Here is a 27,059-nt window from a genome sequence, read left to right as displayed (position 1 = left end):
ATGAGTGTAAGAAAGGCTACTAGATTGGAAAATGCTCAGGAATATAATGGGTTATTAGAGGTGTTCAGTGATTACATATTTGGCTTGTTGTTAACCATGTTTTCAGTTGTGACTTAAATAATGCAAAGGTGGGGCATTGTCTAATTTTAGTTGGTAGTATGTTCCAAGTATTGGCGGCTCTTATAGAGAAAGCTGAACAACCAAATTCTGTGGCCCTGTAGCCACATTCTGTGTGCCTCTATATAAGCATTTTATTTAGTGGTTTGAGCTGACAACTCAAATAACAACTCTTTACAACTATCGTGGGTTGAAACGCATCTCCAGAATGCACAACATGTCAAAACCTGAGGTGGATGGGCAGGAATAGAAAACCATTCCTGAATCTGAGGCTTCAGTGACACAAGCTCACTGAAACCATTACTTGAAGACTGGAGAAAGACTAGGAAACATAATGATAATGTAACATGATATGGGTCAGCAATAATACCTGAATTGGCAGTACTTGAGTGCAGGCATGGTATTTTTTCTTGCACTCCTGACAAGCCACTTCAGCCGTGTCTGAATACCTGACCAATGCCCTTCCCAACTGTTTTTATTGCCATTTCAGAGCAATTTTCTGATCTGGCTAAAAATTCTCACAATGTGTTGTGACTGCAGAAAAGCAGACAGGATCAGGATCAAGAAAGAAGAGGCTCAGTCTAATATCCACCTGCAGCAAAGTGAGGCACTTATCTTTACAAAATTGCAAAATGGAGAGGTACAACACCAAAGAGAAAGCTGTATTTATCCAGTGACGCTGATGTGCCAAATGCAGAATCGTTTCTTTATCCACCATGCAGTCAGTTTATTTTTGCCTCTTTCTTCCAGCCCATCTGTTGATGAAACTACATGTCACGTTAGCCTCAAAAGCGAGCGTCTCTGTGAGCAGCTTGCTATGTTCTGTGTGTACTGTACCAGCAGCTGACAATAAGCCACTTGCAGGCAGGAAATGCTTTGGTTAACTGGTGAGTGCAAAATAGCCTATGGCTTATTTGCAGTTCTATAGTGCAAAGTTGGCTAACCTCGCATGACAGCAGTGATATGATGTTGAAAGGCTGCTTTCACTGGTGACAGTGAAAATATTCTTACAGTATTTGACCAGAGCATGCTTCTCATCATTATAGTTCAGCAACACAGTTTCACCCTTAACCCAAATGTAGTCATGTTCAGTATGTGAAGTTTGCTTCTTTTGTTTTGTACCGGATTTACAAGACTACTGTATAGCTTGCCAAGCAAGTCTTAAATCAACTCACAGTTTTTTCAAAAGGCACAATGTCCATCCATCCATTCATCCATGTTCTGTACAGCTTACCCTACACAGAGTCACAGGGAGCCTGAAGCCTATCCCAGGAGACTCAGGGCACAAGGCGGAGGACACCCTGGACAGGGTGCCATCACATCGTAGGGCACAATCACACACTGTCACACACTATGGACAATTTGTAAATACCAATCATGCTACAACATATGCCTTTGCTGTGGGAGGAAGCCGGAGTACCCAGAGGAAACCCCTGAAGAACGGGATGAACATGCAAACTCCGCACACACAGGAAAGAGGCAAGAATCAAACAAACAAATAAAATAAAATAGAAGAATAAGTGTGCATTTTAAAAAATTATTATAAAACAAAACCTTCTAACTTTGGGCCACACCTCTTACATGAATGTCAGCCAATCAATTGTCCTGTACTAAGAGAGCTAATAGGACTTGTTTTTGCTCCCTGAATTCTGAATTTAAATCTTGGGTGTTGATCTATCCCAAGGTGGTGGTGTTTAACTTTTCTAAAATCAAGTTGACAACATTAGAAGTGTCAGCAGAAGTAGCAGCTAGGCTGCTAGCTGAAGAATGTACTGATAGCCAAGCATTTCAGACTGGCAGCAATATGTTTACGTTTGAGATGTCAGTCATGTTCATTACCGTTTCAGTGACTGGTGATTAGTTATATGTTCTGAGAGATTTGAGACATCACCCAATCATCACTGGAAAATCTTCACCCAATCATAAAGAAAAGCCATGTGTCCAGGTAGGACAAGTGAGGAGTGAACAGTTTTTCTATGGAAACCCACTCATCCATACTTCTATTCATTCCTTGAGATGCACAGCTTCCAGGTGAGATTAAAATAATAAAAACCAGTTGTCCAATAAGTGTTAATTTTTGCTCCCATTAAAATACATTGCACTTAAATCTGCCATACTGTAGATGGCCATAGAAGTATGGCATCTCTGGGTTACTATCGGCACAGTGTCAGTGGCTCCAAAGGAGATTTTCATGCAGGCTGTGCTGTCCACTGAAACCATTTAGCTTTAAATGAATGAACAGTGTAATATTGCATGAAGTATTTGATCATTTGATTTGCTAAAATACTGAATTTAACCAAAAGTGATGAATAACATAGACACCATAGACACTTTGGGAAACATATAATTGCCACATTTTAATGAAATTTTAAGGTAAGCTGGGCTTCCCAAGCCTGTCGATATACATTATAAGCGAGTTTATTTGAGATACTGAACAATGTAACAGGGTTTGAGGCGACTGTTTTTGTTGTAATTGTATATATGTTTTTCAAAGAAATGGCTTAAAGAATCATGATATGACATTTTTGTCATATTGCCAACTCCTAAAAGCTAAACTCTTGCTTCAGTGGTTAAGGCTTTAGGTTACTAATTGGGTTGTGAGTTCAATTCCCAGCATTGCCAAGCTGCCAAGGTCCTTGAGCAAGGCACTTATTCTGTCACTCAGTTGTATCCTGTCTCAGTTGTAAGTTGCTTTATAAAAGTGCCAGCCCAATCTGTAAATGTAAATAGCTATAAGCGTTCCATAATTATTAGCTACGTTACACTTGACGCTCCAATACAAAACTAAAAAAGATACTTCTGACACTAAAGATGTCTTGGCTGATGGAGGACATTTATGCTAAATTTGTACGAGTTTCATTCCTGGACTGTTATTTTAATATTTGGCCACTACATGTTTGAGCAAGTGTGGACAGCTCAACAATACAGATTCAGCATCCTATTCAATTCTCTATCCCATGTCTATAATGACACATTGCACACTGCTCACACTATCCCCTTACAAACAAGCAAAAGAAAAAACAAACAAAAAAAAAACATAGTTGTGAGAAAATAATGGTCTCATCGGGTCAGGAGAGACATCATCTGGCACCCATTAATATTAGCATAGAAAAGCAACATCTATCCAGTACTGAAAAACCATCTCACAGTTTCTAATGTGCTAGCCGTGAGTCACTACTAGATAGTTTCTGCTTCCACATTTATGGGACAAAAAGCTCTGCTTCCTGGGATTGCAATATTACTCCAGGCTTGAGATATTATCTAGACTCAGTTCTGCTAGCTATAAAGGAAACTCTCATGTCTCTTTATGACCACAGCTTCAAAATCATGCAATGATCAAGCAATGAGATTGAATTAAAGAGAAGAAACAGGGCCAAAGGATTGGATTCTAATTCAATTCAACGGCAGCCCACACCAGGCATATAAGGAAGATGTAGCCTGAAGCTCCTTGAAATAAAAATAATAATATCCATCCCTGGTAATGGTAGAATGAATTATATGGAAAGCACTCCAGCAAAGACTTCCATATGGGAGGAAATCAGTGTAATATACTGGAGGGATTGTGCATTAAGATAATTAGCCTGTGTCCTGTTTGAATTAGGTTTTTTTTTTGTTTTTGTTTTTTTACTTATTGCTTTATGTTCTCTCTGGACTCTAGGTGAACGGGATGTAGCCAAGATGAACAAAGGCCAGATTTAAAAATACATTTTTCTATATGAACGAGATACATCAAAATGTAAAATGTGAAATGTTTTTGAATCAAGACCAATGAGTACTGATAATGAGTAAACCAAGTGGGAAAATAAATGAATATCATTACGCCAAACAGTATGAAAATCATACAAGCTTAATACTTGCTTTTTTAGATAAATTTGCTGATACAAATTGGGGGTTAGCACAGTGACCTAGTGGTTAGCACTGTTGCCTCGCATCTCCTGGGTTGCCTCCGGCCTGTGTGTACGGAGTCTGCATGTTGTCCCCATGCCTCAGGGGTTTCTTTTGTGTACGCTGTTTTCCAAGCCCCATGTCCAAATCACATGCTTATTAACATTTCCAAATTGTCCGTAGTGTGTGAATGTGAATGTGCCCTGCAATAGGTTGGCACCTCTTCCAAGGTGACCCCACCCTGTGCCCAGACTTCCCTAGGATAGGCTCCCTCGTGACCCTGTGTAGGATAAGCAGCATAGAAAATGGATGGATAGATGGATTGATTAAATTTGGCTCAAATCTATGTGTTTAAAAAAAAATAAAAAAAAAATAAAAAAAACATTTTTAAACCAATACAAATTTCATCAATAATTTCTGCTATCATTTTGCACATGGAAGACAACTGAGAACTAGCAGCTAGTTGGAAACCTTTTAAAAAATATATATATAAACATTTTAAACTGTAGCACATGGTACTAGCAACATTTTCCTAACAGATTTTTGTAAATATCTGTGACAATGTGACAAAGACAGTCAAAAGTGTAAGCTTAATCTGGACAATCCTGTTGTCTAGCTAAACAAAGCCTTAAATATTCTCTTTATTCTGATACTGAAATGTCTCACATGTACACAAAATCCCATGAAGAAAATGTGTATATAATACTGTTTTAAATACCTATAATGCTTTATAACCGTGACATGGAGGTAATAATACATACATTTCTATTGCTAAGGCTGTTTTCGTATACAAGGTGATGTAGTTAAGATGCTGATTTAAACATTAGTGAGGGAAATATGTATTGGATGCATCAATACTTTTTTCAGTAAATATATATCCAATGAGGCTAGTCACATGAAACTTTCACCAGACATCAGTATTAACTCAAGAAATCTGGAAATATAAAGAATTCACAACATTAAAGTCCATAAATAAAGTTATGTGTAATAAAGTGGAATGACACAGTAAAATAAGCATTGAACACGTTAAGAAAAAGCAGTTCTCTGAGGCAAGGTAAGGCAAAGAACCAGGTGAAATCTGTAAGTAATTATACCCCCTATCTGTGCAAATTAATATCAGCTGGGTTAGTAAATTGATGGTCTATAAAAAGGCTTTTCTTTACCAAGGTATCACACAAGAAACTTCTCATGATGGGTAAAAGCAAAGAGCTCTCCCAAGACCTTTGGAGCCTTATTGTTGCAAAACATATTGATGGAATCGGATACAGACGTATTTCAAAACTTCTGAATCCTCTAGTAAGCACTATTGGGGCCATTATCCACAAGTGGAAGCAACATCACTCTGTCGTCAACCAGTCATGCACATGCACACTCCTCGCAAGATTTCTGACCAGAGAGTTAGAAGAATAGTCAGAAGAGTAGTCCAAGAGTCAAGGACCACTCGGAAAGAGCTCCAGAAAAACTTGGAGGCAGCAGGTACCATCGTCATAGAGAAAACAATAGGAAATGCACTCCACTGCTCACGCTCACCCCGCAAGACTCCATTACTAAAGAAAAGGCATGTTGAAGCGCGTTTAAAGTTTGCTACAACTCATTTGAACAAGCCTATGAAATTCCCGGAGAGAGTGTAGTCTGGTCAGATGAGAGCAAAATGTAACTTTTTGGTTGTTATACTACACACCATGTTTGGAGAAGAAATTGCACTGCACATCAACTGTATAACAATTCTGAGTGAAACATATTTGTGTAACAAAATGTGGCATGTTGTTGTAGGAAAACAATCAATGATGGGGTGATGTGATGCAAAGTAGTTAGCGTTACCTGAAGTTGTTTATTTTCCAAATCCAGGAAACCTGAAGTGTTTTATTATGCTTATACTACAGCAATTTCCCCTGATTAAAATAATTTTAAAAATATATATTTATAGCCTTACATCATGTGAAATTGCTGCCGTATAACTCCCTTTGAAGGAGTGGTTAATATGAACAAACAAACTTGGATTGCAGCCGGCACTGCTGTTATAGAAAATAGACACCATCTAACCAGATGTGAGAATTTAACAGCACTATTCTATTAAAACTAGGAATATTTTGTACAGTATATTCCATCCCCAAGACATTCTTATTGTAATATATCCTGAGAAAAATTACCTTATATCTAATATTAGATAAATAATATGAAAATTGAGTAAGAAATCAATGCTACAACTTGGAAAAAAAAACTAACAAGACTCATTTTCCTGTACTTAGACTTCTAAGCATAATCTTAGTGATCATATTGTTATTGACAAGCATGGACACCTTTTTTCTCTAGTCTCATGATTCACATACAAGCTGTTATTATAATCAAACCCCCAGACACTCAGCACAACAAAATTAAAGCAGCAGCATAATCATTAAAATGGCAGACGTTAGACAGCAGCTATGTTTGAATGGCAGGTAAATCAATCGTATGTAAAGCTGCATGCAACCCTGTAACGTTTTAATTGCAATCTGGGGGTCTCACCAGGAGAAAAAAACACAGCCACACACCCTGTGTACACACTGTGATTATCTTTGGCACCTAGGAATAGGCTGTGATCAAACTCCAGTCGCCAAAAACACGGCCCCAGAGCGCCTGAGACAGGCACAAATCGGCTTCATACAGCCTCGGGTAATGACTGCCTAAGACCTCCAGCTGATGTGAGGAGAAAAAACAGGACAAGTGGGTCTATTATTGGAGTGAGGGGATGCTGAAAAAGGCCCTATATTAACGTCACAGACTGAACGCCGCCTCCTTTATGGCTCTTCAACCTTGTTGATCATGATGAAGTGCGGTGTAATGAGGCGCTGTGTGTTTTCCACTTAAAACACACAGAAGGAGCTCATATTCTGCAGATTGAACAGGAATGCGTCACAACTTATGAAACAATGGTGTCTGATGGGTGCAAAAAATATTTAAGGGCAGTGAAGCTCATTTCGTGCAGTCTTTTTTAAAGGGAGAAAAAAAGATGATGGATGAAGCGTTTGCCAAGATAAACCAAACAACAACTGCAACTTTGCTCAAGATTACTTTTACACTGATCCATTCTTTTTTCAAGATTTATTAAGCAATTTGGGGGGGGGGCATTGTGGCTTAGAGATTAGTGTGTTTGCCTCACACCTCCAGGGTTGGGAGTTCAAATCCAGCCTCAACCCTGCATGTGAAGAGTTTGCATGTTCTCAAGTGCTTCAGGGGTTTCCTCTGGTACCCTAGTTTTCTCCCCAGTACAAAGACATGTGTTGTAGGCTGACTGGCATTTCCAAATTGTCCATAGTGTATGAATGTGTGTGGGGTTGTGCCCTGGGTTGGCACCCCATACAGAGTGTGCCCCGCCTTGTGCCCTGAGTTCCCTTGGACCAGGCTCCCCCGTGACCCTGTGTACGATACCCGGTATGGAAAATGGGTGGAATAAGCAATTAATATTATCACTGGTGAGCAGATTTAAAGGTGACACTGAAATGTCCTCTTGTTCTTTTATGAGAAATCTCAGACAAAGATTGTTGTAAATGACCTCAAGCTCCATAGCTCATATTGAGACTTGGCTATTCAAGATAAAAAGACATGTTGCTAGATACAAAGTAAATATTCTCTGTATTCAGACTTGTTCCAATCACATGCTTAACTTGATATTTATTTATTAATTTTTTTAGACACCTCTCTGAGATTTCTATTTGTATTGAGTAGCACTCTTGGGACATAAGGGTTTTTTTTTTTTAATTACATTTTATTCTCTACTTCAGCCTCAGCCAGCCTACTGTAAATCCACTGTGTACTTATCTGGCCATAAGCTTCAGAATCTTGAAATTTTAATCTGATTGGCTGCCTGCACACACTTTTCTTTACATGCACTTTTGTGCACCTGTTTGTAATGGGAAAATAACTTCTGAACACTACAGCCCTTTGAGCGTTTCAGAACAAGATACAGCCACACAGTATCTTGTCTCTAAAAGCAATTCCAAAGTTTCATTTGAAGCACTTGTGAGTGAACAAAATGTGTTTGCCAAATATAGGTGGTTCTTAGCCACATTTAGTGACAAAAATGAATAGACTCTCCAGCCACAGTCTGGCTGAATAGACTAATTGCATATAGTCTGTCACTTTCAAACAAAAACCTATCTTTTAAGTCTGAAAAAAATAATCTAGTGATTTGAATGCAAATTAGAATCAAGCTTCCACCCACTAGTGCCTTAATTTATACGGCATATGCATAAGACACGTTCCAAGTTACCCTCCTATCCATCTCATGTACATGAAAAACACATTAATTTATGCAGGTGTTGTGATAAACAACAGGTGTGAGCCAATAAAAGGAGGCTATCAAAGATCTCAGGAATAGAAATCTAAGAGTAATCCAAGATCCTAGGAAAGAAGGAAACATGGACAGTAGAAATAAATACATTTCAGTGAAGCCTCAATTAAAAAGACAGATGTGGAAGTGAACTCTATTTTTTAAAAAGCTGTTTACGGTGATAATCTGATAGCAAACAAAACACTCAGACCAGATACGGTAAGTTTGATCAAATAAATAGACCAAAGATAAAACTGATAAATAAAGAAAATCTTGGTGGAATTTGGGTAGATTCACTTTACAATTGGACTTGACCGTACACAAGTTTGATAAATGACGGCCCCTGTCCTGTACATTTTAGTATTTCCCTTCTCCCAACATAACTGATTCACCAAATCAGCTAATAAAAAAAACTTTACTGCATTTAAGGTTGTTTTCACACTGGCCATGTTTACTGCAGTCCAAATCCGAGTGTGATTGTTCCCTCTGCCCCCCGCAGCGGTGGTCTGGTTTCAGACTCACTTGATTCTATCGAACCACGGTGCATTTGCGTCCATTTTACGTCATCACAAGCGTGCATGGAGAACACAATGCAACTCAGCATATTTTTTTATTATTACTTTGGTGCTATTATGTGCAACAAATATTATGCACAGCAATGGACCTTCTCTGTGTCCCACAGCGTTCCCCTGCCACTCATGGCACACGGGTGTTGTGGAAACGAATGATGTTGTCATTGGCGAAAACACATGCGCAGGTTACTTTACTTCCTGAACAAGTGCGGACCCGAGTACGAGTTGCGTTCACACTCATGGGAATCGTGGCTCAGTTCCAGTGCAACCGAACTCAAAGCACCTCCTACAAGTAGTCTCAGGTTCGGTACCACATGTGCTTCCTGGTCCGCATAACAGCTTTCCTGCTCTATTTCTGTTTCGGACTAAACTGCCACTGTGAAAACCCCCTTATTAGAAAACACTAAATTGGTCAGGATAGGGGTAATCCAGGAGAAGGTTCAGCAACCTGTAGTTCAAGACATTCATTTAAGATGAAATACTGTCACAACAATCTTTTAAACAGTGGTACTAGACTTAATAAAGCATCACAAATCCATACATAATTCTGAGGTCTAAATAAGGCCAGAGCCATTTTTCACCAAGCCTCTTAATCCAGCAGTCACTCAGCAATCACTTGGGTGCAAGCTGTGATATTACCATAAGGTCTAAGGTAATCTTAAGGAGATTGGGTAAGGCTGTGCAAGGAGAAGCATTTGCCTTCACCAAACCAGGCCACCGTCTCAACAATGTGTTATACTGCGGATCAAATATGAAGTCTGAGCACAATCTACTGTAAATTTCACATAGCAAAATCAACATTCAGCATCTTCCAAATGGCAACAAAGACTGGAAGGAGAAATCTCTGGTAAGTTTGATTTCTGGGATTTATTTCAAATGAAAGATAACCTATGTCCTTTGATATGTCTAAACGTTTTTCATCTCTGGAAGGCTTTCTTTTTGAGCCATTTAACAAGCCTTGCTTACTTGAACCTCATTACAGAAGGACAAGAATTGAATGTCATTCATTTCAAGAAAAAACACTGAGCTGATTTGGTTTAGAACAAATATGGTAAATGGTCTGCACTAATATAGTGCTTTTTTAATCTTAGCAGTTCCAAACCGCTGTACACTTTGTCTCATTCACACACCAATGGTAGCAGAGCTGCCCTGCAAGGTGCTAACTTGCCATCGGGAGCAACTTGGGGTTCAGTGTCTTGCCCAAGGACACTTCGGTATGTGGAGTCATGGCAGTTCAAGAATTGAACTGCCAACCCTACGATTAGTGAACAACCCGCTCTACCACCTGAGCCACAGCCACCCATATAAACAAAACAAACCAAGTTCCTCATACCTTTCATTCCATACTTGTTGCGTCTGCCATACTTGTTGATCAGCACAAACATCACGATGAGAAACACGCAGCCAAAAGCAGCCAATCCAACAGCTATAGACATCTACAGGAACAGAGGGAGCAGCAGAGCGGGTAATTAAGAACAGCGTGGCGTTAACACAGAGCAGAATATAGAAAATGCTTGGGGTGTGAGTCGGAAAGAACACTGAACAGCGCTGAGCTGTAAATAAATGTAACACATAAATGTAACACATGTCTCACCCCAAATGAGTCCTCATCTGGCCTGTTCACATTGTTCCCAGGTGTAGGCTCTCCTAGAAAAAAAGCAGGCTTTCAAATGGTGTCAAGAAAAAATATGCAAGTGATATCTGGCTTTGTCCTTTTGTTAAAACCTTCATTATATAACACGGAAAATGTCATGGTATTAAGGTGAATAATTTTATGCATATGTGACTTTAAGTGAATTTCGCAGGAAGCTGTAGAAATTAATATGAGCACCTGATTAATTAAAGAGGAGGAAGTACAATGCAATCACAAGCTGGAACCAGGTTCATTTTGGCTCGGGAGAAGTGCATTTTGTAGTCTGGCGACTTCGGCACTTGAGATCAAAGGGTAATTCCAAGCTAATTAATTGTCCAATATGGAATAGGCGCCATGGGTTAAAGTGATATCAATGCAGCTTTAACAGGAAGTGCAGGCCTTCCTCCTCTGGGCTTAAACTATTTGTTCAGTTTCACTCTCCTTTCTATATTCTTGGTGCACCAGTCTTGAATAGCTTTTAATAAGCAGGGATTTAATGGATTTAAGTCATATCAGCATCCTCTGTAGTGGTAAACAGAAGACAGGACAGAGGCAATGACTATTTTACTATTTACTATAACTTTTCTTATTGCTCACTTTCAACATTTGTGAAAGAACAATAGAAAATGTGTCATTTATCAAATTTAGGCAGTTTTAGATTAGTTGCCATCAGGAAGAATTTATATAAAGACTAGAAGATAAAGACTATAGTAACACATGAAGAAGCACTGAATAGCTGGATAATGACTCTCATTTAGTGGTTGAACCATCATACTGATCATTAAAAGTGACTTTAAAAGTATCACATGGGTCAAACACAGTTCACTTCTTAAATTGCTGAGTCACATGATTGTGAAAACGTGCAAAGCCAAAGAAACACTCACCATACTCAATAATTCCTTTTACCACAGAGAAAGAGAAAGAGAAAAAAACATGTTGAATGAGATAACAACCTACATTTACATTTGACATTTACATTTATTCATTTAGCAGACGCTTTTATCCAAAGCGACTTACAAATGAGGAAATACAAGCAAAGCGATATATCAAGCAGAGAACTATACAAGTAGTGATACCATACAAGATCTTTAATTGAGTTCTAGAAAAAGCAGAGTGCGCAGAGTAGAGGTGTAAGAGCCAGAGTAATTTCTTTCTTTCTTTCTTTCTTTTTTTTTTTTTAGGGGTTAGCCACGTGTTCACAGAAGAGGTGGGTCTTTCTAAGTTTTTTGAAGATAGTGACAGATTCTGTGCTCCAGATTGAGGTTGGAAGTTCATTCCACCACTGAGGGACAGGTAGTGTAACTAGAGTATATTTTTGGATTACTACAAGAAGTAATCAATGTATTCACACCCTATCTGAACAACTAACCACTGCCATTGTCAAAAGTACCGTCTAGATTCGAGACTGATTTTCAAAATAAAAAGCCTACCGTCATCCTCCAAAAATGGCGGTGGTGCCAGGAAATGTCCGAAGACGGTTTTGTTGACCGAGCCGAGCGAGTTGGTGGCTACCAGTGTGTAGTTCCCGTTATTGAGGTGTGTAGGGTTTTCAAAATTTAGGCAGCCTTCCAGGTAGTCCTGGTAAAGCTCCATCTCAGTGTGGATGAATGGGGCCTGGATCTCGTGACCTTTGTAGAGCCACTGTAGTGTGGGATGAGGGAAACCTCGCACGGTGAACTCGATGCAAGTGTGGTGTCTGCGTTCAGGCTCCTCCAACTTTATAATCACTGGGGGAACTGATGGAGAGAGAGGAGGAGAATTACTGGGTAAATACAGATGTTCCTTTAGATCAGAGGGTATTCAACTAAAATTTATGAAGGTCCAGCAACACAAAATTTCCAGATTAGCAGCTGGAATTGGTGATGTCAAATACCTTTTAACCATTAAGCATTAGTGATAGGTTCATGACTATGAATAAATCAATTTGCCACATAAATTCAAAGTGGTTTGATTTTCTCAGTGGTGCTTCACATTATCAATTTTGACTACACACTCAGCACAGATGAGACACCTATTTTGAAGTGGAGAATAAATGCATACTTTTCTGTTAAAACTTTATCTTAATAACCTATGTTGTCACATCACTAATTAGACCAGAGAGGGAAAATGAAAGGCTGTGAAAACTATTTCCTTTCTTAGTGAGCTGCCTTCTGTTAAATAAGTTCCATAAATGCATGTGATTGGATGAGACTGCTACAGAAGACATGATGGTTCGTGTGTAGAAAACTAGAGTTGCTGAACTACGAACAGGTTTTGTTTTTGCTTTGAGGTTTTTTTTTTTTTACATGTTTACTGGCTCTGCTCCAATAATTTTTCAAGTACTCAGTTTGGTTCCCTTAAATACTTTACTGGGTCTGCATTTGGACCGCACTCCACAATTTTATGACACCTGTTCTAAGCTATTAATTATATTACATAAACAATTATTATATGGACATTTTACTACATAAAGTATTAGACAATTTGAGTGCTGAGACTGATCAAAGTACAAAACATGTCATGGCAGTGATTTTGCTGGCTTCTTTTAAGAAACAGGAAGCACTAAATATCCCATTGGAAAAATGTTGGCAGGTAATTGTTATTACATCATCAAATAGAAGAACCAATCACATTCTAGCATATTGTTATCTTTGTTGTTGTACTGCTTTACCAGGGGAAAAGAGTAAGGGCATGTAGGTTTGGGGCTGTTTGGGGCATATTCCTAGTATTTGGATTTCTCAAGCTGGTATATCATGATTTTTTTCTGCTGATACTGACCTACCCCTATCTTCCTTTTCTCTGTTTCATTTCCTTTTCCTGTTTCCCAGCAACATCTAATCATGCAACATTACAATTTATTACATTATTTTCGTAAGTGTCCCTTTTGATTATAATCCTCAAGTGATGCTACGAAAAACACTGACTAATCTTCTAAGCCTCCTGAAATATGAGGAAGCATGTTAATGCACCAACACATTTCTAGATTGATCTTCTTTAATATTTCTGCTTAGAATTTTGAAACTTTAAATTAATGGTGCAAACACAAATTAAATTTTAAGCTGGAATTAATATAGTGTACTCGCATATGCAGGTTCTTAACTGCAAGAGAAGAGATGAGGTTAGTCCCAGTGGACTCACAGATCACAGCCATTACTGGATAAAAAAAAAAAAATTATCAAACCTTGAAAGAGTAATAAAATCCACCTTGTATTAAACCTTTCAACATTTTATCAGTCTAGAAAAGGAAAGCTTTTTCGGCTGAATATGCATCACTGAACAACGCTAAATTAGGTCTCCAATGGAAAGGGGTTGTTAAATCTAAGAATGTAATCTTGCTGTCACAAAATATACATTAGTGTTCATTTTTCAGATTAAGGCAGTGTGTGATCTGGCATCAAAATGAGAGAACATCATAGCTGCCAGTCGATCGCTCTCGCCCGCAACTGAATTGATTTGATGTTTTCTTTTTCAGAGGCTTAAACTGATGGGCTGATGATTGATATATGCCTCCTTTTGTGCAGGGATCTGCCCAATACCAACCAAATGATGCTCAGCTTAGGGATTTGAAATCAGTATGCTGCAGAATCCCTCACTCACTTTACACGCCCTCTCGACTATATGGGGTGTTATTTACAGAGTCCTGCTGAAGCTCCCAAATACACAGAGAGAGATCCATTTACCTCGTCCAAATGCACAATAGCTGCAGTATCCTTTTATGGATTTTTTTTTATAGCACAGCTCATCTCAGCTAAAAAGAAAATCTCTGGTTGTTGAGTAGCTGTAAGTGAAGGCAGTATAATGTTCAAGGTGAACTAAAGTGGCCCTTTAGCGGAGAGTTTAAAATGTTTCAAAATTAAAATTACACCATAGATGTAGTGTTCCTGACCTGTTATCAGAAAAATAGTGGAAGGTCAGTAAGACCAAAAAACAACCCCACCCCCCCAAATCCAACCCCACCCCAAATCTTGTTATTGTTTATGATACATAATACTAAGTAGAGCCAGATTCTAAAAAATGATGACATTAGGAAAAGTAGGGGGAAAAAATAAAACCAGCAACAATGTAGTCTATTGGTGTACTGACAACTGGTCCACTAGTGTCCCTACAAACAAAGGCTCTAATTTACAAAAGGGTTGTGAGTATACAATGTGCAAACACCCAGAAAAAAATAGGCAATTTGGATGTTACTACCCAATAAGCGCAAAATAGTACAGGGTCTATACAAATAGATTAACTTGGAACCTTCAGTGTGATTTACTGCAGCCTGAAAGTCACTTTATGAAGGCAAAATAAAACATTCTCAAAATGATGTCTCAGTATCTCAAAATTATGAAATATTACAACGTTAAAGTTGATTTCATATTTGATATTTGCCACATGTTTGCACCTACGTTGCCAACAGCCATCATGCATATTGCCCAGGCCTGGCACAAACCATTTAAGAATGTACCCTAAGGACACACACACACACACACACACACACACACACACACACACACACACACACACACACACACACCTGGAACCCTTAATAGAACTATAACTCATTCTAATGTAATATTCAATATTGCTTACACATACAGACAGTCTTTTTCCCTTTCTTTTCTTTCTTGTGCACCTGACTTATCTTACTGACATTTTAGCAAGCTTGCACAAATGAAAGTAACTAAGATCTAGAGATACTCTACATATGAGAAAATGTCTGTAATTTGCCGTAAATATATGTGAAAACTCAGCAGAAACAAACATTTTACAAAACTGGAAATATTAGCTTAACTGAAAGATGCGTAAGCTTGGGCCATCAGAGTTTGATCAAATAGAGGAATTTCAGATAGTCCTACTAGTCTGCATAATTTGTTCTGGATTACTACACCCCTCCTCAGCCCTAGACAGCTTCTCTGGTTATCCCATAATGACGACAGGGCTGCCAGCAGCATTTAAATAGAGTTTTAAGAAACAGGTTTCTTTACACAGACCTTATGAACAGAACACACTCTTGTCAGCACTCTTTTATTTCGTTCATATCCTATTTTGAATAGTTTCTTAACACCTTGTCACCTTTAATCTGTGTTGTACTTGACAGCACTTATGCAGACATCTGGCAAGTTTCAGTATCTTTGAGAGCAGAACTCAGTATTGCTATTGAGAACCAAAAAGTAATCTCCATGTGGCATCATTTATAGTTATTCATTGTAAAGCACCCATAACGTGATAACATGCCCTCCAATTGCACTAGCAATTGATCAGATTACACATGCAAATTACCGATCATTTAAGATCTGCTCTGTGATGGATTGACATCCTATCCAGGGTGTATTCCTATCTTTCACCCATTGTTCCTGGAATAGGTTCTGGATCCACTGCAGCCCTGATCAGGATAAAGTGGTTACTGAAGATCCATCCATCCATTTTCCGTACCGCTTATCCTACTGTACATAGGGTCATGGGGAGCCTGGGGCCTATCCCAAGGAACTCGGGGCACAAGGCGGGGGACACCCTGGACGGGGTGCCAACCCATCGCAGGGCACAATCGCACACAGATTCATACACTATGGACAACTTGGAAATGCCAATCAGCCTACAATGCATGTCTTTGGACTGGGGGAGGAACCCAGAGTACCTGGAGAAAAACCTCGAAGCATGTCGAGAACATGCAAACTCTGCCCACACAGGGTGGAGGCAGGATTCGAACCCTGGAGGTGCGAAGCAAATGTGCTATCCACTAAGCCACCGTGCATTACTGAAGATGAATGGGAGGTTTCAAGTTTGAATCCCAAGGATTCCTCAAGATAGCATAACTGGCCCTGATCTCTGGCCAAGAAAGATCATTCTCTCTCCTCTGTCAATCAGAGATTATCACGAGAGTGAGATTGTCACTTGATAATTGTGGGAGTCTGCTTATTTATACTGTACTCAGAATTGGTGCTCTACTCCTAGTATGTTTAGCTGCCCTATGTGTCCACAGGAGTAGCAGTTTGAAAAGATGCAGTGGTTGGTCAGGTGACACAGAGTGAAATGCTCCTGAGGTTTGATTTCAATTTGTTGATACATCTGCTTTGTTGATACAACCATAATATGTCATCAGTTATTGAAAAAGGACATGAGAAATACAATCGGCTTTTCATTCGAAGTAGAAATGATGCATAAGGACAGATGACAGAACTATCAATTGTAGTGATTTTGGCTTGAATGAAAAGGTTACAGTTTTTTCTGTTCATCATGTTCGTATTCAGAGGAAACACAGCATGAACCCAGTAGACCATAAGGGACTTGCGGAAAATGAGAAATCATGATTGCCTATCTGTCTTTAAGTGTGTGTGTGTGTAATAGCTTGCCCCACATCATTCTTATTATGCCATCAATGAGACCTCGAGATATAATGCATTGTTCAGACCTAATAGCTTCATTGTCGCACTATTGATAGATAGCCATAACTGCTTAAGATAATTCCTAATTACAGACATCCCAGCACCTTTGGGGGTTGAAGCTGCTGCATGTCATGCAATCATACACTTCAGTCACTCATATCTAACACTGTCATTCCACAATCATTCCTTAACAAGGAAAGCAATAGCACTCTGCATTGTGTTGTCACAGCTAAACATCCTGAGCGCGCCTCCTTGGGTCGGAGCTGTCATTTCATTTTACCGTCAACGTCGTTCATCAGGGTGGCGATTAAACTAAATGGCTTCCTCTATGCCGCGGCTTAAATCCATGTGCTATTTATTAAACATAATGTCTCCTGAGCAGCACATTCTTGCTTTAGTGCCTGAAATGTCTTTGGTGGTGAGAGATACTAGCTCTTATGGAAACTACTGCCAGACTGGACACTCAGTAGGGTCACATCCTGGGCTCAGCTCTCCGGCACACGTAGTGTACAGTGTGTTACTGAAAGCCCGCTACTTATAATGGAGCATTTCCCAAAATGGCACATCTATTTCTGTAATTAAATTCCAACCAGTGTCTTTCTTTTCACCTTCCCTGCCTACTAAGTGTTTCTGATTACACTTACATAAAAGCTTCGGGGTGCTTTCTTGTTAATTGGCTTATCAGTTCATTTGCCATCTTGTCTCCATTTTAAGATAAGATGTACCTTTATTGATCCCCCATAGGGGAAATTAACATTTTGAATAATTCGTTTTTAAACTTCTTGAAGTGGGAACCGTGTGAGGTTTTTTCTATATATACAGTTGGCAAGGTTTGAATCAAAGCATTTCACAGAGTCGGTTCACTCGCAAGGGCGGCATGGTAGCACAGCAGGTAACATTGCTGCCTCACACAGCCATTATATATTTTGCATTAAAATCAGAAAAGGGACGTTTGTTCTTTGCTCAACAATTACTGGTGGTACATAGTAATTGATATATTAAAAGTTTTTCTTTATCTCATATAATATGGCCTATCTAATTTACACTGGAATGGCAAATAATTAATCATTGTGTTTATTCGATTAAAGGCACTTAAACCAATTGATTCCTTACTAATATTTTAAAAAGTCATTAAGAGTATGAAACGGTGATCAGACACTAAGTAGATATTGTAATGCCCATTTCATCTAATCTTGATTTCCACATTATGTGGCAGTGTAGAATAAAGTGAATAATCTCCTGTGCTTTTTATTTGTAAATCTGGTTCCAATCCAGTGTCAGATAGTTGAAAATTGTGGTAGTGGTAATGGTGAGGCAATTTCTTTGCCATTACCTCAATTCAAGCAATTTACATGAGTGCCATAAAAAAAGAAGTAAGCAGCACACAGGTTTAAAATAAAAATGCAAACTCTAGCCAACAAACTGTGGGAAGAGGAAGAAACGAACATTTAACGGGCTAATGCAAGAAACTGAGTAGGAGATGCATTGCTAATCATCATTCATTCATTAACCGCTTTGTAGTAGTCGGGGTCGCAGTGGATCTACCGCCTATCCTGGGCATGTGACAGGAATACACTGTGGATAGGAAGCCAGTCCATGGCAGGGCACCACACATACACACATTCACGACTAGGGGCAATTTGGAGTGTCCAAGCTATCTGCCAGAAGGTGTCAGTGAGGTGAGAGGAAATTGGAGAACCCAGAAAAGTGGCACATGCTCAGGATCAAACAAGGGTAGCTGTTCCAATGATTCCGACAGATATTTAAAACATAGTATGTGCTGCACTGTTGCTATCTACTAGAATACGGCAATGCATCCACCACATTAGCAGCCTGAGATTCAACTGTAAAGTATTTGGTGATCCCTTTCACAAAACCAGCCATGTTACTGTAGTCATAAATTTCTTCATATTGCAGTTGTTGTAGATGTTAGTATACAGTGGTGCTTGAAAGTTTGTGAACCCTTTAGATTTTTTTACACATGTCTGTATAAATATGACCTAAAACATCGTCATAAATCTCCTTTCTTCATGCCATAAAGCACTTCCACAATCACGTGTTGTGAATATCAGACTTGGATAGATCACTGTACTTTAAATAAAACAAGGTGCTCCCTCACACCTGAATGTCATCCCATTGATTGAAAACAATTGACTCTAATTTCACCTTCAAATTAAACTGCTAAAACTAGAGATTCACATATTGTTGCTACTCACAGATATGTAATATTGGATCATTTTCCTGAATAAATAAATGACCAAGAATAATATTTTTGTCTCATTTGTTTAACTACGTCCTCTCAATCTACCTTGAGGAATTTGTGAAAATATGATAATGTTTTAGATCATATTTATGCAGCTATATAGACAATTGTAGCAACACTGTATATGCACTGACAGTATTTTCACTGAGATTAATTCCTATAAACTGCCAGAAAGTCATTTGAATGGGATGCATATACAGATGAACAGAAATATTCATAAACCAATATGAATGTTTTACTGCTACTGACACATTTAATTCCGTAACACAGTGGTTAAAGTAACTATCACAGTAGCCCAATAATGATAAAGCAAAGTAGAGATGGTTATTTAATTTTTCTGTGCTTCCTTTGAGCAGCTACTTATAGTAATTCTTCATCTTCCAAACCAGTGGAAAGGTAACATGGTTCTTGTTTTGCTGTTGTGTTGGTGAAAAATAGGCAATGAAATCTGTATCCAGCACAATTTCCATGAACAAAGAGAACTGGTAGAACTTTGTTTGTGTCTCGAGTGCTTAACTCTGTTTTGTTCTGTTCCAATTTACCGAAATTAAAATGATTTGTCAACTTTAAGTCACTACTGAATTTCTCAAATTCCATGTGTATATTTTGGTAGTATTTCTGGCATGGGCCAATAAGGCATACAATTTCTCAGTAATGAACAGGACATGAGAGTAAGTGTGAATTTCACTGTTACCCTTTAAACCAGACACTTTATCCTGACACATTTCCTGAATCATCTTCTCAGACAGTTTTATTTTACTTTCTAATCCAGTGTATTTATAGTAACTACTGTTATCAGTCTGTGGTACAGATTTTTTTTTTTATCACATTAATTTTAGCCCATAATATCATCACTGTGCCAATGCACCTACCAGTCCTAAGCTTGGATTGTAGTTACAGACCGTTTGCTAAAGATTTCCACCAGCTAATCTCAGATGACTCCGTGGTCTCCTAATGCATGTAATTATACAGCTGCTTGTCACAACAACTGACTCCTGTGCATATCCTCTGCTTTCCCAAATGGACACCATCTTTAGAGATGTGTGTAAAAAAAAATCAGGCTCGGGAATGAAACCACTGTGAATCTAAATTTCTACACTGCAGACTGATAACAGTAGTTACTAAATACACCAGATTAAAAATTAAAAGAAAACTGTTTGAGACGAAGATTTGGAAAGTTACGGAAGGTAGTAAACAAACACATTCAAGCATTGGCCAGGTAAAAAACATCTGCTTTGAGCAGAGGTTTATTGCTGGATGCGTCCCTGAATTTTAAGAGTTTGTGCTATTATGCGGCAGTTATTATGCCGTGTAATTTTATGCTGTCTATTCTTGTGATGGTAAATATTGGACACTGTAATTTATGTCTTTAGCAGTTTAACTGAGATTATATGAATGCAAAACAGTTTTGTAGAATTTTTATGAATTCGCCAAGAGGATGTGTGACGAAAAAAACAAAAACAAAAAAAAAACAGAGCATTTTCTCATTAAGTAGAGAAAAGCACAATGCTAAGTCTGAGTTGATTTCCTATAATAATTACAATCTCTTGGGACTGTTTGAATATAATAATACTTCTAAAGCTTTTAACATTTTGACATCTTGAATTAAATATTATAGTGCCAATAAAATGATTTCCCTGAAGGCACCTAGCTCAGAAATGCTCGATTCATTATGAATACACCAAACGGGAGAGGGGCACTTACATTGCACAGCCAGCTGAAGAGATATGTTGGTCATGCCGACCACGTTCGCAGAGATGCAGGTGAGGACGAAGCCATTGTCGTCCCGGCTTACGTTGACGAGAGTGAGGTTGATGGAGTGAATGTTCGGCCAGTAAACGTTTGACTAGAGGGTGGAGAAAGAAAATGTAAGATAGCACAGTAGGATTATCAATATATGTGTATATGAGCATCTCTGAGCTCTATGAGCATGTAGCAAGTGAGTGGCCTTCACCTGGTGTGTGTTGATAGAGTGAAGTCCTTTCACGGTCCAGTCCACATCAGGTAATGGAGAACCTGAACCATTACAGCTGACTGTGATGTTGTCTCCCTCCATCACCGTCAGGTTACTGTGAGTTACGTTGATATCAGGGGGGTCTGAATTGGAAAGTAGACAAGATCAAGCTCAGTGTTAGGATTCTTGTAAGAATAATCTAGACACTAGGGGATCATGTTCTGCTTCCAAGAGAATGCTAGCACAGTTCAACTGTAGTGACAAACTCTGAATCGACCCAAAAAATGTAGGAAAGTAACCAAACTTCCCGTGTATTTTGGGTTGTGAGTGACATTTATTGTGCAAACGCAACCGTGACTTGCAAACCAAAGAATAGAGCTGTAACCCTGCAGAAATGTCATGTGTTCTGGATATTTGGGCCATCGAACAAAAGGAGAATATAAAAGCTGGATCCAATACACAAAATGATTTAAACTAGCTGTTTATGTAATGATCTCATTATTCTATGTTATCCATGCATGGGTTTTGCCCCAAAGCCATTTTTGCTTTCCACTTGGTTTAATTATGGTCAGTGTGAAACCAAACCAAAATAAACAGCAAACAAAGCAAAAGTATTCATGTCACTCTTATTCAGATTTGGCAAGTAGACTAATAGATGTAAAAGCACCCAGAAATATTAGCTTGTGCACTGCAATGGCACATGAAGGATCTCATATTTATAATGAGCAAGATTTTAGACATGACATGGTTATTGTGGATTAAAGATGTAAACTGGGTTGAGCAAGTGGGTTCTGGCTAAAAATAAATCTTATCTACAATATGGTAATATGATACCATTATGATGATCAATTGTCACAGTATATTTTTCACAGTATTAGCAGTTAATTTATAACAGTTCAACTGTTACTTACTGTGATGTTTCCTTTTTTTGCACATTTCATATATTGTGAAAATACCTTCAATTATTATAATATTGTATTGTATTGTATCACCATATCGCTCACCCCAAATACCACCTATTTAGCAGCTAAGGCCATCTTGGTTAAGAGTTGCACTTAAAACTGCATGAGCATGAACTTTCGGTGGTACACATTGTGTACAGACTGGTACACTTTAAGCCATACCTCAAGGGTGAGATTAAAGCTAGCCAGATTAAGTTTTTTTTTTTTTTTTTTAATCAGTTTCTTTCCACACTGTCTACAGAGTGACTCGTTTTCGATATTCAGTTTTCATATGCAACCACTGTAACAGCTTGCCGACTATTAGAGGTGCCTATAAGGGGTTTATACCACAGTGAGCGATGTTCATTGTACGCAGGCGGATCTTGTTGGCGCCGGTCTTGCAGTAGAGCTGCTGTTTGTGTAAACCTGCCTCCCCTCTCTGCTGCCACAGCTGGATCCAGCGAATCTCACAGCCACAGCTAAACACAATCCCCTCTAGCCGCCTGCACACAGTCAGGCCAAGCAGAGAACAGATAGAAAACATGGTTACATTACACTGTTATTTTATGGTGATAGTGTGCAACATGTTACATAAGTAAGGAATAAAACAAGCTTTGGGGAGTGCTGTTATAGGAAAATAATCAACGACGTGGTGGTGTGATCCAGCCCAGAACGTACTGTTACCGCCCCATAAATAAAGCCTCCTCATAGAAAACTTTACCGTATCTATAATTAACTGTGTTCTTTGTTAAATAACAACAAATTAATTTCATCAGCGTGTCCACCATGCAATTACCTGAGAATGAGCCATTAAAATAGAAATTATAACATGTTAGAATGAGTGCATTTATATAAAACTGGGAATTAATTTGTAGCCAGGACTATTGTCTGAGCCATGCTGTAAAAAAAATAATAATAATCAACACCTTCTGACATTAAATTATCCAACACATGCACACATAAATGTGAATTATGTTTGGGTTTTTCTTTGTTTTGTTTTGTTTTTTTTTGTTTTTTTTTAAGGAAAGAACAAAAAGGTCACACCAGACTACTCAACAATGAGTTGTTCTGAAACCACCCAAACCATTAGAGACTTTGAAGTACTTTGATTTTATGCGCCTGCACTAATAGAAGACAAAACCATTTCATCTTTGGCTTAGAGGTCAACAAAACAAGTGTGAAAAGCAGGACAGAGAATAATTTGGAAATAAAAAGGGTCTAGACACTAATTCAGTTACCTATTACAAGTATGATATTACATTGATAAAGGGTCTGTAAACATAAATATTTTCTTTATTTTACTGGTTATAGTATATTGGCTCCCTTGATGATTTGCAATATTCTATTATCATTCATTCTGCTGTGTCCAATGTTCTATTGTATAGTAAATAAGAGTAATTTCCAAGAAAGCACACTGAACAAATCAACAAGTATTTGGACAGTGACTACATCAGTAATTACTGACCTAGAAATTATTAGCATCACAATAGCAGACTTCAACATTGCGACAACAAACAGTACAAACTGCACTGTATATCATTTTACATGGGCTTTCATCTTAGCATGATGCCCTTCTGATAATCTCTATGCTTGGGACTGAAAACAGTACTTCACTGTATGTTTTCAAACCTTCCATCATTTCACAAACCCTTTCATACAATCTGAACGAATCTGTAGTGTGCCATTTGCTTGATTTAGCCTGCCGACATAGTCTAAAGAACCCAGGCTTTGAAGTGAGCTTGCAGGTTTCTGTGCATTTTCTTTTGTCTTCTTTTGCAACCACTGGAGCAACTCTTAAGACACAATATTTCAATGGTGGGATCAGATTAACATTTCTGCCCCTTCGGTTTTGAACTGGTAATGGGAAAATTAGGCATAATTTTAAATAAAACAGAGGTAAAGGATGAAAAGAGATCACTGGACTAGACAAAAAAAATGGTAAAATTGCAACAATCAATCACCTGTCTTCAAAATAAATGCGTTTTATTAAAGTACAGGCGGGTAATTCTTTGTGTGCTAGAAATTCTTGGTTCGGTACGATAAAATAATTTATTCAAGTAAAACATTTTTAAATGGGAGAGCCAATAAAATTCTTCTACATTTAAAGACAAATGAAAAACTAAGTACAATAGGGCTATACACACAGTGTTCAATAAAAACAAGGGTCCTCTAAGGATAACTGCTTCTCAGACCAGGAACAGATAACTGCACTGAATGACATGTTCTGCTGGGTAAGTCATATTTTTCCAGTGACCACTTTTGGAGACGTGCCCAAGTATAACAGGGGTAATACTGAGAAATGATTTTTCTGGCAGTGCTCCATGCTTCAAGCTGAAGGCACAGACCAGGACAATGGCAATATGGTGATATATTTTCAGTACATTGTGCACATAATGCACACTCCCTGAACACACCTGTACATTTGTACGGTCATGCAATTATCCTATCAGCCAATCATCTGGCTGGAGCACAATGCATAAAATCATGCAGATACAGGTCAATTAATGTTCACATCCAACATCAGAATGGGGAAATAATGTGATCTTATTAACTTTGAAACTGGTATGGTTACTGATGTCAAATGGGCTGGTTTGAGTATTCCAGAAAGTGCTGATCTCCTCGGATTTTCATGCATAGCAGTTTTTAGAGTTGGCGTGAAAAACACCCAGTGAGTGAATTTTGCTGGTGGAAATGCCTTTTTGATGAGAGAGGAGAATGGCTGACAAGAAGGCTACTGTAAGTTGACTCAAATAACCACTCTTTACAACCATGGTGAGTAGAAAAGGATCACAGATTGCAGAACATATTGAACCTTGAAGCAGAAAAGCAGAAGACCACTTTGGGTTCCACTCATGTCAGCCAAAAACAGTAGTCTGATGGGCACAGGCTCAGCAAAACTGGACAGTTGAAGATTGGAAAAATGTTGCTTGGTCTATGTCCTATTTAAGGACATATCTCAGACCTATTTTTCCCCCTCACATATTTTTCTTCAATAATATATTTGGATAAACTCTCACAAACACTAAACACATTGGTCGTTTTTTGTGTGGCATTTGGACTTGGCTATTGAACCTCCTAGAGTGAGCTTGAGTATTCTGATGGCAGTTTTAACCATCGGGGCGCATCATCAAATCCTGCAGATGTGAACGTGCATATAGTGCCTAAGAGCTTAGAGCACTGACAGGGCCTCTTCTGTCAGGAAAGATAAAATGGACTGTGCCGGATTCAGGCGGGGCTAAGAGTGCAGGTGGGCACTTTATCAGCGATTCTCATGCTGAGCTTCACTGAAATAATTACAAACAAACTGCAACACCCACCTGGTAAATAAGCCTAATTCACTGTGACTGATGGCAGCTTCAGGTTGGGCAAAAAAAAAGTTAAAAAATGAATAAATAAAAAAAATATAAAAAAAAAAAAAACCCTACTTTCAACATTTTACTGCAAAGTCTGGCACATATTTTCCACCCAAATGACTTATTTTTAAAAACTGAGGAAATAATACTGCTAATTTTTCAAACAGCCATACTTTCCTGCAAAGAACTGAACGTAAACACACATTTTATTTAAATGTAACCCACCAGCAATAAAAATAAGGCTGTAATTACAGAAGCTATGAGGACACAGAGGTTTGGACCTCAGTAGCTTTAGAAAGGTTTTATCATCTCCAGTTGTCAATTTTAATATTGAAACCCCAACATTCTTATAATGTAGTGGCTATGATATGATAATGTATAGATTACGTAAAACAAAAACCAAAAAAATAAAAGTTGCATTTCAATACTCAATCAGAGCAAATCTGACATGCAGTATATGGACAAAGGTTTTTTGGGAGACTGGACCATCACACCCATACGTTCTTGTTGAACATCCCATTCCACATATTTTCCACCCCCTTTTGCTGTTATAATAACCTCCACTCTTCTGAGAAGGCTTTCCACTAGATTTTGGAGTGTGGCTGTGGGGATTTGTGCTCATTCAGTCACAAGAGCAGTAGTGAGGTCATCCAGTTCCAGTTCATCCAAAATGTGCTCAGTGGGGTTGAGGTCAGGGTTCTGTGCAGGCCACTCAAGTTCTTCCACTCCAACCTTGGCAAACCATGTCTTCATGGGGCTCGCTTTGGGCACTGGGGCATTGTCATGCTGGAACAGGTTTGGCCCCTTTAGTCTCAGTAAAGGGAAAGCTTTAATCTATATCATACGAAGACATTGGTGTTCAATTGTGTGCTTCAAACTTTGTGACAGCAGTTGGGGGTGATGGGGGTGATGGTCAGGTGACTACATACCTTTGGCCATACAGTATAGATTTCAATTCAATTCAATTCAATTCAATTTTATTTGTATAGCGCTTTTTACAGTAGCCATTGTCTCAAAGCAGCTTTACAGAAATATAAACAGAAAGATTTGATATAAACATTTGAGTTTATGCAAGAATATACAATATAAATACGATTGATTATGAGGGCAATTGTCCATTTGTAAAATGCAGACTACTTGTATCATTGCAAGCCAAATCAGCTTGCTAGTTGCAGTAACGTTAATGTGCCCTGTTTTAGCTGCAGGATACGTGGCACTTTTAATATATAATTTTCCAGTAATCAGTGAGGAGAGAAACCGAGGACAAGCACACACAGAGAAAGAAAAGGAGGTAACTGTAAACTAAAACATTTGACTCAATAAAATAATACAGTCTAACTTGAGTCAGAACAGTTTATGTATGGAATGGAAGTAAGCCTGTGCCGAGTGACGGCTAAACAAGTTACCATAGTAACAGCTCTCAGAGCTTAAAAAAAATTAATTAAAATTTGTTGATTTATTATATGCAAATCATAGTAAGACTAGTATTCCCACACTTGAACATGACTGAACTTTTAAACATGTTGGGTTATGTGACCTCCTACATTAATACCATATTTATTGTACCTGGCTTAGATGAGATTGTTCTAGAAATGTGTCTGCTGAGCTGAGTTGGTTGAAACTGTTTGAGTGAGTAAGGCATTGTGTGCTTTTTTGAATAGGCTAGGCATGATATCTGTCCAGCC

At 38.5% G+C, this 27,059-nt stretch overlaps 1 protein-coding gene across 2 annotated transcripts in view; it reads right to left on the bottom strand.

Moving 5' to 3' along the window:
• The window catches only part of ntrk3b (neurotrophic tyrosine kinase, receptor, type 3b), a 140,959-nt gene that overhangs the window by 48,572 nt on the left and 65,328 nt on the right, over window positions 1–27,059 (bottom strand). For both annotated transcript variants that reach the window (XM_047157999.2, XM_017477360.3), the window contains exons 5-11: window positions 22,370–22,524; window positions 21,081–21,223; window positions 20,831–20,972; window positions 11,947–12,252; window positions 11,401–11,415; window positions 10,478–10,530; window positions 10,217–10,319 (exon numbers count right to left, since the gene is read on the bottom strand). In XM_047157999.2, the coding sequence (XP_047013955.1) occupies window positions 10,217–10,319; window positions 10,478–10,530; window positions 11,401–11,415; window positions 11,947–12,252; window positions 20,831–20,972; window positions 21,081–21,223; window positions 22,370–22,524 (917 nt within the window). The remainder of the gene's footprint in view (window positions 1–10,216; window positions 10,320–10,477; window positions 10,531–11,400; window positions 11,416–11,946; window positions 12,253–20,830; window positions 20,973–21,080; window positions 21,224–22,369; window positions 22,525–27,059) is intronic.

Source organism: Ictalurus punctatus, chromosome 10 (genome assembly GCF_001660625.3).
Source record: "Ictalurus punctatus breed USDA103 chromosome 10, Coco_2.0, whole genome shotgun sequence".
NCBI classification, from domain to species: Eukaryota; Metazoa; Chordata; class Actinopteri; order Siluriformes; family Ictaluridae; genus Ictalurus; species Ictalurus punctatus.
The sequence above is the reverse complement of the archived record's forward strand: the minus strand, read 5'-3'. Positions and strand labels throughout refer to the sequence as shown.